Source organism: Symphalangus syndactylus, chromosome X (genome assembly GCF_028878055.3).
Source record: "Symphalangus syndactylus isolate Jambi chromosome X, NHGRI_mSymSyn1-v2.1_pri, whole genome shotgun sequence".
NCBI lineage: Eukaryota > Metazoa > Chordata > Mammalia > Primates > Hylobatidae > Symphalangus > Symphalangus syndactylus.
The window spans coordinates 57,365,867-57,379,909 of record NC_072447.2 but is presented as its reverse complement, the minus strand read 5'-3'; the positions used below and the strand labels follow the sequence as shown (position 1 = coordinate 57,379,909).

At 42.1% G+C, this 14,043-nt stretch overlaps 1 protein-coding gene across 1 annotated transcript in view; it reads right to left on the bottom strand.

Moving 5' to 3' along the window:
• MAOA (monoamine oxidase A) overlaps window positions 1-11,232 on the bottom strand; it is an 85,920-nt gene extending 74,688 nt beyond the window's left edge. Inside the window, exon 1 of the mRNA XM_055268252.2 lies at window positions 9,737-11,232. Within this exon, the coding sequence (XP_055124227.1) occupies window positions 9,737-11,069 (1,333 nt within the window). The 5' untranslated portion in view covers window positions 11,070-11,232. The remainder of the gene's footprint in view (window positions 1-9,736) is intronic.
• Window positions 11,233-14,043: the final 2,811 nt, after the last annotated feature.

The following is a 14,043-nucleotide window of genomic DNA, read 5'->3' as shown; positions in this document are numbered from 1 at the left end:
CATACCAAGAAAACAAAATCATGCTTATGTGGATGAGGGCAACAGGGAAGTTTCTAATGCTACCTAGAATATATTTATCTCAAGCAACTAAGAAACATTGACAAGGATAGGGTGGCATGTCATTTTTATTGCCCTTGGAGTGTTCAGTCCAAAGGCAATATTCATTCCTTTATGCCTTTATGCCTAAGTAAGTCCTTTATTCCTTTATGCCTAAGTAAGTCAGCAGATTCTAAATACTGCTAGCACATTCTCTGATCTTTAAACCAGCATTGTGCTTTTTGGCAGAAGACAACAGAGGATATCAATGTACACACAAACTTGCCCTTGATACATAAAACCATTCCTATCTATCTATCTATCTATCTATCTATCTATCTATCTATCTAATCTATACCTATGCCCATCTGTATTTTGTACTTCCTTTCAGATACATAATTCTCTGCTTTTGGAAAGGCCAAATCTTCTAATCCCTTTGATAGGCTAAAAAAGATAGGGCTGTCTCAAGTAATAAACAGATGAAAGCTAACAATTAACTTCAATTTGCCCTGAATTCAACAGACTGGTTGTCTAGACAGTCCTAATTTATTAGATTATTGTTCAGCATTCATCTCCACTTTAGATAAAAGGATCTCACCCAAGTTAGGGAATGCAATTACCCCTTAATTCATTATTCGCCCCATTCTTTCATTGAAACTTAAAATACACCAGGGACACTCTATATTGCTGTCCCTGGACTCTGCACACTAGGATGGGCTGTAGTTCCCTAAATGTTTTATGGAACATGAGTCCTCAAGAAAGATGCTCTGGGGAGAAGTATCAATGTTCATGGAAGTTGAGACACCATATACTGTTTCTCCTTCTGGGAAATGCCTGGTGCACACTGGCATATGGTCCTGAGAAGTCCTGCAGCAAAAAGACCCATTTAACTCAGCATTTATCCACCCTCTGCTTTTTAAAAAAATGTATACCTGAAAACACACTTTAGGAAAGCTTGTTTAATCTCTTATAAGATTGATTGTTCAAATAGCATAATAAACTCCCAAAGGCAATGTCCTAGGTGAACAATGCCCGGAGCACAAGCTGAGCATGTTGGAGCAAGGTTTTAGTGTAGCTATGGTGTATACCTGCCTAGTTCTTTCTCTTTATTCCCAAAAGTGACATCTTTCTTCAACTTTGATATGCATCATCACCTAGGAATTGTACAGAGTACACTGCATGATACATTAAGTTAATTTTCTATTATTCAGTGAAGTGGTCTCTGGCCAAAAGAATTCTTACATAACTGCACATTTGGACTCTTGGACTGAACACTCCAAGGGCAATAAAAAGTATGGTCAAATATCAACTCATATTGCCTCATTTTTGAGGCAATCAGATTTCATCAGATTTTCGAAGAGGCATTTCATTTTTGAGGCAATATGCCCAAAGCAGAAAAGCAGAGAGCAAACCCCACAAATTTTACCCAAGGCATATAGTGATGCACAATTGACAAATATTTATTGAATGAATGAACAGATACGTACAAGCAAGAAAATGGTCTTCAACTTAGGCCACAGCTCCAAGCTAACTCATTTAATCTGGAAACGGTCACCTTAAAGGTCATCTTCATTACGTTTCAGAATTTATCCAAAATCTATGACACTTTTGTCGAGTAGGACTTCCTCCATGAAATCCTTTCCTTGTCACCTCCTCCAGGTGGAATTAACTCCTCCCTCCTCTGTGCTGACATTGGACCTCTGAACCAACTTTGAAGAGCATTTCAGGCTCATCTCTGTAACCCCTGTGACACAGAGGTTACATAGAGTCTATGCCTCACACAAGTCACTGAATAGATGATGGGCTAATGATACTTTAAATAAACAATCTTTGAAAACTACTAAAAGAAATCATCTCAACCACCACAGCCTTCCATTTCCTTCACCAATGTTTTCTCCCAAATTCTTTCTTTTCAAAACATGTCAATTTCACTTCTCTAGTTATCGTGGACCTAATATAGCAAACGTAGGTGCCTTTGTTTCCAGCCTGAATGTTTTGACTCTTCATCATGGTCTATTTAAAAATTCATTACTAGTAACTGTCTAATGATGTAATGAATCCTCTGAAATATTTTTCACCACTTTCATGAAGTCTCAGTATCAGCTAAAAATAATTACACTATTAAGACAGTGACACAGAAGAGGTTTCCAGAACATTGGCCTGGTGCGGAGGAGAAAAACATCTATGCATAAAAATATGCATTTTTTGGTAAAAAGGTCCAATAGCTTTCATCAGATTTTCCAAGAGACATTTGGTCAAAAAGGTCAAGAATCACTGATCCCAACAATCTCTACGTATCCTAAATGCACTAGGAATGGACTTTCCAAAAGGGAAATAGATTTGTCATATGAAAGTAATTTTATCTAATAGGGTGCCCCATATTTTTAAATTTAAATGTTCGGAAAGCAGTAACATTCTTTGTGATATCTTATAATATATAAATTACTGTCAAGCAGTAGTCCCTATGCTTTAGAGCATCAACCTTCAAAGTAAAGCAATAATAAGGTTTACTGCAGATCTGTGGATGATCTGACAAAGCAAGTCCAGTGAGGTAAGGTACAGAAAGAGCACTGTCCTGGAAGTCAGTATTTTACGCATCCAAGGACAAGTTAGACAGCTAAGAATTTTGTGGCATTTGGTAATTTCCTTGACCCCTCTGAGCCTCTGTTTCAGTTCCTTTGGGCTCTTACAGGCCACCATTCTATAACCCTTGGACATGGTTAATATATAATTACTTCAACTCTTAAATCTTATCATCTGTTTTTTATGTTCTTAACACTCTTACTTAATCAATCGATTAAATATTGTTATTGAGTGTGCTTTGTTTACTTTCACCTAGCAACAACTAGAAAAGGGTTTTTAAACAAAGTCTCAGAGAAGCCATGGGGAAAGTGTGAATGAGCACCTGTGGAGAGACCCAGGCCCTGATTTAAATTTGTGAACAATGTCAGCATGAGAGATAATGCAAACTCTTCCCAGAATAAAGCATAGAAGAAAAAAACGTTGAGGAGGGTCCAAGAAAGAAAGCTAAAGAGACGGATCTTCATGGAAGTGACTAATTACTAAAAATCCATACCAGAAGATATATCACATATAACTTAATCCAACTTCTTGGATGACAAAACCACAGTTCAAAGACTTTAAATTTCCCTAATACACAATGACAGATGGCAACATAACAAGAAATAGATTGTTTGAAGGAAAATACAAATTGCTGGTAAAAATATAAAATATTTGTCATGATAAAGGAGGAGAAACAGTCCCAACAATCAATTTGTCTCAAATGCTCACAACATTTAGAAAATGTTTTGATTCAATTTTTGAAGTTCTAATTACAATGAAAAAAAAACCCTATCATTATGAAATCTATACATCTCACACACACAAGTATATTCCTTAACAACTATTTATCGGGTGTCTACACTTTCTAAATCACAGGGCTGGGCACCCTATATGTAATATAAAACTAGAATACAACCTTAGTCTTTCTGAGTACACTTGAATGCAAATACTGCAAGATTTTTCATAGGTTAAAATATTTCTGTGCCACAACTGCACAAAGATTGTGACCTAATATTCACCAATAATGGTGTTCCATGTTTCTTTTTCTCCATTATTGGTCTCTGTAATGTATGCAATTATGCTATACCTAGATCTATTGTTAAATACATTTTTCACAATAGCTGAGGATTATGTAACAATTCAAATCAATTAGTATTGACTAAATGCTAAAATTTCCCATTTAATGCCAGATAAATCCAAAAGCTCCTTCAACCATAAAGATTTCAAAAAAAAAATCAGAACACAAATAAATGTAATTCTTGTATTCTTTGTTCAGTATTTAAAAAGTTTATGAAGTAAAAACACCCTAGTTTATTTTTTAGAAAAATAAAATATAAAATAGGGGCAGAGAAGTGTCCTAAACAGCACAAAATTAATGCTCAACCCACATTGAACCTCAGAGTATTTAAATAACTAAGACACCAAAAATAAGTGGCATTTCTTAAATGGAAGCTTTTCTTAATCACTGCAAAACCACACAGTACATGCTGCCAAGTTCTGGGTTAAAATGCCTAAAATGGTCCTAGCAGAATAATTTTTACGGGTGATATATTTCAGCAAAAAGGGAAATTGTGGTATGTTGTGGACTCAATTAACGCTGAACATTAGTCATTTCTCTTGCAAAATGGCTTTTCTGTCTCTCAGAAGATAAGAAAAATTCATTCCTGCTGGTTTTATACAGCACTGAATTCTGGGCAGCTAGTGTTCTCAATTCTTTTAGCAGAGCTCAGCTGATGGACAAAAATAGAGAGGAGTTCTATTGCTTAAACACTATTTGGACACGAAGAGGTCTTTCTACATGACGCTTGGAATTTAATTGCAAAAAAAAAATGAAGAAACACTTTATTCACCCAGGACAATCCAGCGTTATGACTAAGGCATTTTCACTGTGCTCTCACTAACCATTCACAGCTCACACAGGAACAAAAATCATGGGTAGACGTGGCACACTGGGGTCATCTCAATAGCTACCAGGATCACATACCTAGAGGCATAGGAGAACTCTCACCATTGGGAAATTAAGCACTGCTCATGTCTGGCTTACACCCTCATGACTGTATCTGTGTTCCTCTAGTCTCTCCTGTATGGTATGTCTTTTTTTCCATCCTCTTATCTCTACGTGTTAAAATTCTACTTATCTCTCAAGATCCCGCACTTTGTTCAAATTCAAAACATTAATATTTATCTCACTGCATTGATATTTATCTCACTATATTCATATCAATTATTATCTCACTGTATTCATGTCAATTATTCACCCACTTGATTACTTCTTCCAGAAGATAGAAGTACCTTATGTACAGGGATGTTACTTACTCATCATTATATACCTTTTTCTTTCCCCATGATCCCCAGTCACTGCTTAGTACATAGGTAGAGGTTCTTGAAATGCTTAAACAAGACCAGAAGCCAGAGCTACCTCTACTTGTAAAGAGTTGCTTTGAGAGATCGAACATTTCCTGTCCTTAAATGCGTTCAAAGCTATAGCCATCTGGCCCTAATCACTAGCGAGGTGCTGTCAAGAAGATTAAAATCTTAGGTGATTGGACTAGATTGCCTTTTAAAACCCCTTTGACCCAAAGACTCAAATTCCAAACAGACTCATGAAGGAAGTATACATTGTCCCCTGGAGGTGGGCTTTTTTCTTGTTTCCTTTTTTTCTCTACTAAAGAGAGCCATTTCAGAAATTCTCAGTTGAGGGCAGATTTAAAAATCTTCCACTGCTAGTTTTCTGTCATTTATTGTATCTGTGGCAGCTCATGAGTAAGAACTAGCATCTGAATTCAGTGACTGAGCCATTATCCTTAAAATCAAATCATGAAATAAGAGATAGAAAATAAGTGTAAATTGTTTGTTAAGTACAGATTACAAGCTCTACAAGGGGAGAGAAAAATCAATGGGAGCCAGAGTGATCAAGGAAAGGATCTTCAACCAAGTATTGAAGGATAGATAGAATATAAATTTAAGAGAAAAGCACTTCCATGTTAAGAAAGATAAAAACAGAAAAGGCATGAAGGGACAAAATAAACGTAGTGTAGCCTGAGGAAACGAGGCAGTGAGACTAAAGCTCAAACCCATGTTGGAAAATAGTAGGAAATGCTATTTGTCATGATGGGGGGCGGGATAGGGAGGTGTTTGGGAGGCTGCTAATAGGAGACCATTGAAGGCCCTGAGCAGAGGGGCAAGGTGATGAAAGCAGTGTTTAAGAAAAATCAAGTCTGGGAGAACACTGAATGCAGGATGGACATAAAGGGAGAGCCATTATTGTTAAGGGTGGCCACTGGGAAGGGGGTCATAACCAAGTAGCTTCAGGGGTCAAGAGCTTTTGCAACAACACTGATGTAACTAGAGACCATTAACTTAAGTGAAACAACTCAGAAATAGAAAGTCAAATACCATATGTTCTCACTTATAAGTGGGAGCTAAATAATGTGCCCACACAGACATAGAGGTATGGAATAATAGACATTGGTGACTGGAAGGGTGTGGGGGCAGGAGGAAGGAGGATGATGAGAAATTACCTAATGGGTACAATGTACATTATTCACATTATGAATACACTAAAAGCCCAGACTTCACCACTACGCAATCTATCCATGTAACAAAATTGCAGTCATATCCCTTACATTTATACAAAATTTTTTTTAAAAAGAGTCTGTCCTGGCGATGGGGGGAGGGAGGTCATCATAGAGAAAGGAGAAGAGAGATAGCCCCAAAGAAGAGTGAGAAGGATCTGCTAAAAGGGTGCAGAAGATAAAAGAAAAGATTATGTCAAAAATTATAGAAGGGATGGTGGTGCTAAGAACAGAGTCAAGGAACTGAGGAAAAGAAGCTGGATTGGCTAGCACAGTAGCTGTGGTACATGTTGAACCTAAAGTGTTCAATCGTGAAATAGCCAGGAGCAGATAAGCTATGGGACAGGAGTTCAGGGAAAGAAGAGGATTCAAATTAGAGACTTGAGAGTTTTCTACAGATAAGGGACAGCTGAAGTCCTAGAATGAGAAAGAGAGGGAGAGGGTACCAAGAGCCCCAAAGTGATGAACAGTGGAACCTTTCAAAACCAGATGTTTGCAAGAATATGAGCGCAATGAAAGGGATGGAAAAGCAGCAATCAGTATGGGATAAAAATCCAGGATCCAATAGCACCGCAGAAAACATGAAAGGAGTTTCAAAAAGGAATGGGTGATAGATGATGAATGATGGTTAAGGACCAGAGCATTTTAAAGATATCACTAGACCAACAAATCAGCAGGGTTATTTCCCCTCTCAACTATTAACATACTATATATAATTATTTAATTGGTGGTTAGGCGGATAAAAAGGGTTTGTGGTTGTAAGACATAGTCTATTTTATGTTTTATAATGACAAAAAAGGAGATACATCAAGATGCTGCTATTCTCTGTGTAGAGAGAGTTATTAAAAAAATAATGTTGCTAATATGGATCAATTTTGAATAATGTCACTTAGAATATGTACTATTCTGGGGGCGATATAATAGAAATAACACTGCTGATGCTATGGATTGGTGATGTATTATGAATGTGTGGGTAACCTATCAAAGTGTGAAAGTCCTAACAAAAGTTATAAAGAACATCCAAAGGCATATAAAACTGCCACAGGGACTATTAAGTAATTCATGGGATACTGCCAAGCACACACAAAAATGGTATGTTTCTGAATTCACAAGAATGCTTGGGAAGTGATGCTTCTCACCCGCTCATGAAACACTCAGTTTATGTCCAGGCTCTAACATGAGCCACACTTGCAACTACTTTCATTTTGGTTGTGAACCATCTGGGAAGGTACCACAGATAGAAAGCAATGTTTCTGGTCAGTTTGAGTATTAAAATCACTCAGATCTGACTAATGGAGATGGCATTAGAGGAAGCCAAGTGCTTTTTCCAGTGTCACTGAAGCTGGCCTCTGGAATAGGGGTGTGAACTACTGTGCAAGAAATGCCCTCTACTTGCCCCAAGTGGAAATAAATTAATAATTAAGAGTGACCATGGACAGATTCAGGTTTTGTGGGACCTACAACTTATATAACTTGGGTATCCTCTCTAAGAAATAAGAAAGCAAAATTGCAAATACAGGATTGAGTATGAAACTGGTTATTTATTTAGAATGAGAACCAGAAGATACCTCCAGTTACAAGACCATAAAGCATAAAGTTTATCAGCTACATGGTAATTTCACCTCTGCTAATGACCAAGTATTGAGCATAAAGTATAGAAAAGGAGGAAGAACAGGTAATCAGGCAGAGGAAATATAAAAAAACAATGCTCCTTAAGGAATTCTGGAGACTGAACAAGAAAAAGGCTAAGAATAAAATCCCAGAAAGAACTCTGAATTGCAGAATACAGATGGTATGGAGATGGGAGAGAACCCAGAACCCCTAGTCAATGTATATATAACACATTGTCATCATATTTATTTTCCAGTGATCTACAACCATATTGCTTTTAGGAGGCTTGCCTAGTGGGACCAGATTTTGAGAAACAGCAGCCCACTTCATTGCAGGTACTCAACAAGTGTTTTTTGAATGAATAAATGAATACACAAATAAATAAAGAGAAACAAGGTGAAATACTCCTTTTTCTTACTCTCCACCAGGAGCTGCTTTCCTCTGATGCTCCAACATACATGTATGTTTTTGCTGGTACTGGCTGGAACTGTCAAAGCAACAGTTCATGCCAATCTCTTCTCTTGGCCTATTCAGGATAAACAATGTTGGGTACAGATAAAGCTATCTCTATCCAACATTAATTTGTAAGCATGTTCAGAGTCTCCTCGAAAGATTTATATATAAAAATGGCTACTGTGGGGCCACTCTACTTACTCCCTCCCATCATCTTTCTCTTTCTGAATCAGATCCTGCAGGGATAACTCAGAAATTATTAACACCTAGTGGGGGGAGGATAGGTCAGTGTGGTATTCTAGCCAGGGCTGAAAGGCAACAAAATTCCTAATTTTCAAACATTTTACCAATGACGGCAACATAGGTGACAATATATCAATCATGATGAGGCTTCCAGGAAGATATTGGAAAGCCTCATGCACCACTCACTTGGTTAGCCACAAATCCAAGCCAGGACCAGGGGCACCCTGGCCCACCTACTGGCTCATCAGAAGACAAGATTCAGGTGGTGGGAGCTCTTAGTGAAAGGAGAAAGGAGGATACAACAGGGCACTCAGCCCCTGCTTCATAAAGGGATTCTCTTTGGACAATAAATGCCCTACGCCTTCCTGCAAGTTCATATATATATATATATATATATATATATATATATATACACACACACATATATATATATATACACACAGTTCATACATATATATATAAACACAGTTCATATATATATAAACACAGTTCATACATAAACACAGTTCATATATATATAAACACAGTTCATATATATATATGAACACAGCTCTAACACACACACACACATACACACATACACACAGGAATAGTTTAAGAGCTCACCCCCTCTTCCCCCTTTTTTTTTTTTAACCTTTTCTTAAAGGAGTCTACCTCCTTCCTCTTCACCTACTAAATTTTCTACGGAAAACAGAGAAGAGCAGGGCTAGAATAACACTACTGCTCCCTCAATACTACAGAAATCTGTATCCTGATGTTCTGTTTAGGGCAAAGGATATGAAATCAGTGAGGCAAAGCAGCCACCTCAGGAATTAGTACTGCAGGTCTTAAATGGGAGAAAATCGTTCAGCCACTTACAAGCTAGGTGATTCGACCTCAAGAGAGTTATTGAAACTCCCCAGACCTCAGTTTCTTGGTTTTGCAAAACCGGGATGAATTTAGTTCCCACCTCACAGGACTGTTGAGGACTGAGAAAATCCACGTAAAGTGCTAAATATAACTGCACAGCAAGTGCTAATTAAATATTAGTATTTAATAGTAGTAGTAGTAAAATTATTGTGTCTGCCTCCCCCAGTCACACCACCAGCAAAACTGGCACAACCCCCACTCCCACCTCGCAGGATATGGGGCCAAGCCATGGCTACACTACACTCTCGCATGCATGAGAGACCCCCAAACACCACAAGAGCTACTGTAGGTTCCCCTACCCCTCACTGGCCAGGGTTCCCCAGGCCACCGCTACGGTCCACACTGACCTGAAATGCCACCTCCGATGACGACCACGTCGAACATGTGGCCCGCAATACTCGCCTTCTCTTGATTCTCCATGCTTTGGCTGACACTCTCCTGGGTCGTAGGCACAGGAGTGGGGACGGCAAAGGGTGGGAAGGACCCTTCTACCAACTCCCCCGGGGAGCCCGGGGGCGGAGCCGATCCTTCTTTTGATACCCGGGGGGAGCCGGGCACTGTGGGCGGGGCGAACCCTTTTGCTGATACTCCGGGAGCGCCCAGGGGCGGAGCTGATCTTTCAGCTGATACCCGGGGGGAGCTGGGCACTGAGAGCGGGGCGGACCCTTGTACTGACACTCGGCGAGAGTTATTAGGTTTAGAATGTCCTTGTGTCGGCAGTTGGAAAGGATTATTGGGTGCAGGAGGTTCTTGTATTGAACTCCGCGGAGTGTCAAGCACTGAGGTCGGGGTAGACGCCTGCCTTGACACTGGGGGGATGTTATGGGGTGCAGGAGGTGCTTGTGGCGACACTGGGGAAATGTTATTGGGTAGAGGTGGTCCTGGTACCAAACCCCAGGGGAAGCTGGACACTGAGGATGCGGCAGACCCTTGTACTGACACTCGGGGGTTGTTACTGGGTGTAGGAGGTGCTTGTATTGACACTTGCGAAAGGTCATTGGGTATAGGAGCTCCCCGTACAAATATCCAAGTGTAGCCGGGCACTGAGGTCAGGATGGAATCTGGGGGCAGGGTCGGTCCTTTTACCGAACCCCGTGGGGTGCTGAACCCTGAGGAGAAGGCAGACCCTTGCAATGACTCTAGGGGGGAGTTTACGGGCGGGGTAGGTCCTGTTACTAATACCCAGGGAATGCCGGTGTCCTGGTTGGAGGCTGTGGCGGCCCCATCTGAGGAGTTCGAGCCTGTGGTAGACTTGGGGATCCGACTGCTCGGGCTGTAAGCTCTGAAACCCCGGAGGCCACTCTTGGAGTCGGAGTCAATACTCTCGCTAAGACCGGTAGTGCTGATTCGGGAGTGTATGCTGGAGCTCCAGGAGGCGGCCTCGGCCGTTGAGGACGTGCTCCACTGGGAACTGGCTAGCGCATCCGAGACGGACCGCCACTCAGAACGGACGCTCCATTCGGACGGGCTGTACGAGGTGTCGTCCAAGCTGGAGTCCGGGTTCGGGACCTGGGCAGTTGTGCCCCTGGCTTCGGGCGGGCCCTCTGCCTTGCGCCCGGTGCCGGTGCCAGTGCCGGTACCGGTACTGGTGCCGGTGCCAGTACTAGTGCCGGTGCCGGTACTGGTGCCAGTACTGGTGCCGGTGCCGCCTGGGGAGGAGGCTGAGGCGTTTGTGCTCATGTTTCTGGAGCACGCTGGGCGCTGGGGGCGGTGTTCTGCTTCCCGCAGCCCTTCTCCACGGTCAGGCTGTTCCCGGTACCCACTCTTGGAGGCCAGCCCCGGGAGCCGGGCCCAGTCAGGGGCGTGGAGATGTGACACTAGGCCGGCCTGGCTCCGCCTTCCCGGCCTGCCTGCCGGCTGGAGCTGGAAGTCCTGCCACTGGGCGTGGCCGGGCGATGCCACTGCAGGCGGGGGGGCGCGGTTGGGAAGTGGATGTGGGTGTAGCCGCGTGGGCTTTCCACCTAGTGCTTTCATTCTTTGGTTTTAACTGAAAGCTATCTGGGCAACAGCGGACTTAAGGAAGCAGATATGTGAAGGAGGCTGAGCCGGGCAGGATCGCAGGGTCGCAGGGTGCTGCCCCACTTGGTCTGGCCCCTTTGTGACGTCATGTAGGGCCCGTCGAGGTCTGCGCAGCCTCCAGCCCTCACTAGGTTGAGGGCGGAGCTGGGAGGAGCGGGGAGGGGCGGGGCGGGGCGGGGCGGGGAGGGGCAGGGCGGGGCGGGGGGGGCGGGGCGGAGCGGGGAGGGGCGGGGCGGGGCGAGGCGGGACGGGACGGGGCGGGGCGAGAACCGTCACTTGCGGGAGACCAGGCAATTATTGGTTCTCTGGGGGGTTTTTCAAGCTGAGGCGCTTAACCCAAATCGAAGCAAGTAGGCAAGAAAAATAACTCACCTATCATGTATTAAGTGGGACTGCATTTTAAAAGCGAAGGTCAAAGGGATGGCTAAGGTGCAGAAACAAATGAAATAAGAAAACATGTGTTTCCCCATTCTACTGAAAAGAGTGCTATTTAGTGCATATATTTTACTGTGCAGCCAGCCTTCTGTTTTCTAGTTTTATCCCTTTCTTAATTTTCCACTTTTTCTTATCCTGAATTTGTCATCGAAAGCTGAATTTGTCATTACTGAAACTCTCAAAAATAGGTGAAATCTGACTGGGCACAGTGGCTCACGCCTGTAATCCCGGCACTTTGGGAGGCTGAGGCGGGCGGATCAACTGAGGTTGGGAGTTCGCGACCAGCCTGACCAACATGGAGAAACCCCGTCTCTACTAAAAATACAAAATTAGCCGGGTATGGTGGTGCATGCCTGTAATCCCAGCTACTCGGGAGGCTGAGGCAGGAAAATTGTTTGAGCCCAGGAGGTGGAGGTTGTGATGAGCCAAGATCACGCCATTGCACTCCAGCCTGGGCAACAAGAGCGAAACTCCGTCTCAAAAAAAAAAAAAAAAAAAAAAAATAGGTGAAATCGTGACGTAAATTTAGAGAAAGTGATGAGAACTCGAGGAATCTAACGATGTCTGCTCCCACCTATAAACATTCCTCCTGTTGCCCCTCGCCCCATTCTGTATCAAACATCTTGTTGAATAAACTGTAAAGAAATATGGATTTAGTCTTTTCTTCATCCTGTTTCAATAACTTTTACTTCCTAGAAAAGGACTTGAGACTTATGACTAAATTGAAATCATTTTTATCTTGGTAGACTTTGAGCATAGAGAGAAGAAAAACTAAATATGAAGAAATCAGCTCTTTCTAATGTGATTCTGTCCAACTTTCTCCTTATTCTCATTGTTTTCATTTATTTTCATTCAAATACTTGATTTCACAGGATGTGCTAGGCACAGGGCATGGTACTAGGATACACAGGCAACACGAGACAGAGACCATCATCATCGAACACACAGTCTAGTGGATGAGCTAATAGAGGACATAGACAACTGTCTATCTGATGTGTAAATAGAAACTCTGACAAATGTTATATTAGAAAGATCCACAAGGATAAGTGTTAGGGTGTCCTGAGTCCTGACCCCTCTGGAGATTAACTTTGGGAGAGGGAGTGTAAAAATGTTTTAGAAAGAAGAAACAATGCGTGCAAAGGCCCTGTGGTAGAAAAAAAGCATAGTTCATTAAGGCAACTAAAAGTTACTCTGTGGAGCTGTGGGCAAGGGGGAGACAAGGCTGCTGAGGACGACTGGGCCAAGGTAGCATCCTTGGCCTCGATCCTAAGAGCAACAAAAACCACTGCAAGACTTTAGGCAAGTGGCAATATACCTAGATTGCAACTTGGAGAGGTCTATCTGCCTGCCATGTGCATAATCGGGCAAGAATAGATAGGTACAGGTAGACCAAAGTTAGGAATTCTTTAAAGAATGAGGTAAAAGTGTCTTAGACTGAGGTAGGTGGTGGCAGTGGAGCTGGAGACATGTGGCTATCTTAGAGACATTTACATATAAGGTTGACAGGACTTGGTTGTAGCTAGGATTTGGAAGACTATGAGCATGTTTTTGGACATGATGAGTTTCAAGTGCCTTTGAGACATCCAGATGAATGTTATAGAGAAGACAACTGAACATAAAGCCTGAGACTCAAAGCAAGAGTTTGGATGGAGATGAAAATGTGGAAGTTTTATTAAATAAAGGATGGAAATCGATGAGTAGAAATATGAGTATTTTCTCTCTTCATTTTATTTGTGTTGTATGAAAACAGTAAAAGTTCATTTTAAATAAACAAATAAAAGAATAACTGTGAAACATTCCATAAGTATTATTTTCTCCCTTGTGTGACCTTAGGCAAATTACTGGACTTCTCTCTGCCTGTTGTCCCAGCCGTAGAATCGTAGAATCCTATAAGTTGTTGAATCAGTCAGGGTTCCAGCAGGAAACAGCAAACTCAAATTAAGTAATTTCAAGAGCGTATCATCAACTAACTATTTTCAAAGATGAGGGCAAGATGGGGAGAAGCCGTAAGGAATCGCGCAGTAGCCTGGGTTGGTAACAGCAAGAAGGTATCACTCTGAACAGGTAGGAGGAGAAAGCAGTCATCAGAAATTTAGTGACAGTGCTGTTAGGAAAGGGCTGCCTGACACAAGGTGTGGCCTTTAGTTCAGGGAGACAGCCAGCCCACAGGAAACCCGCAGGGAGGAAGCTGGGAGAATAA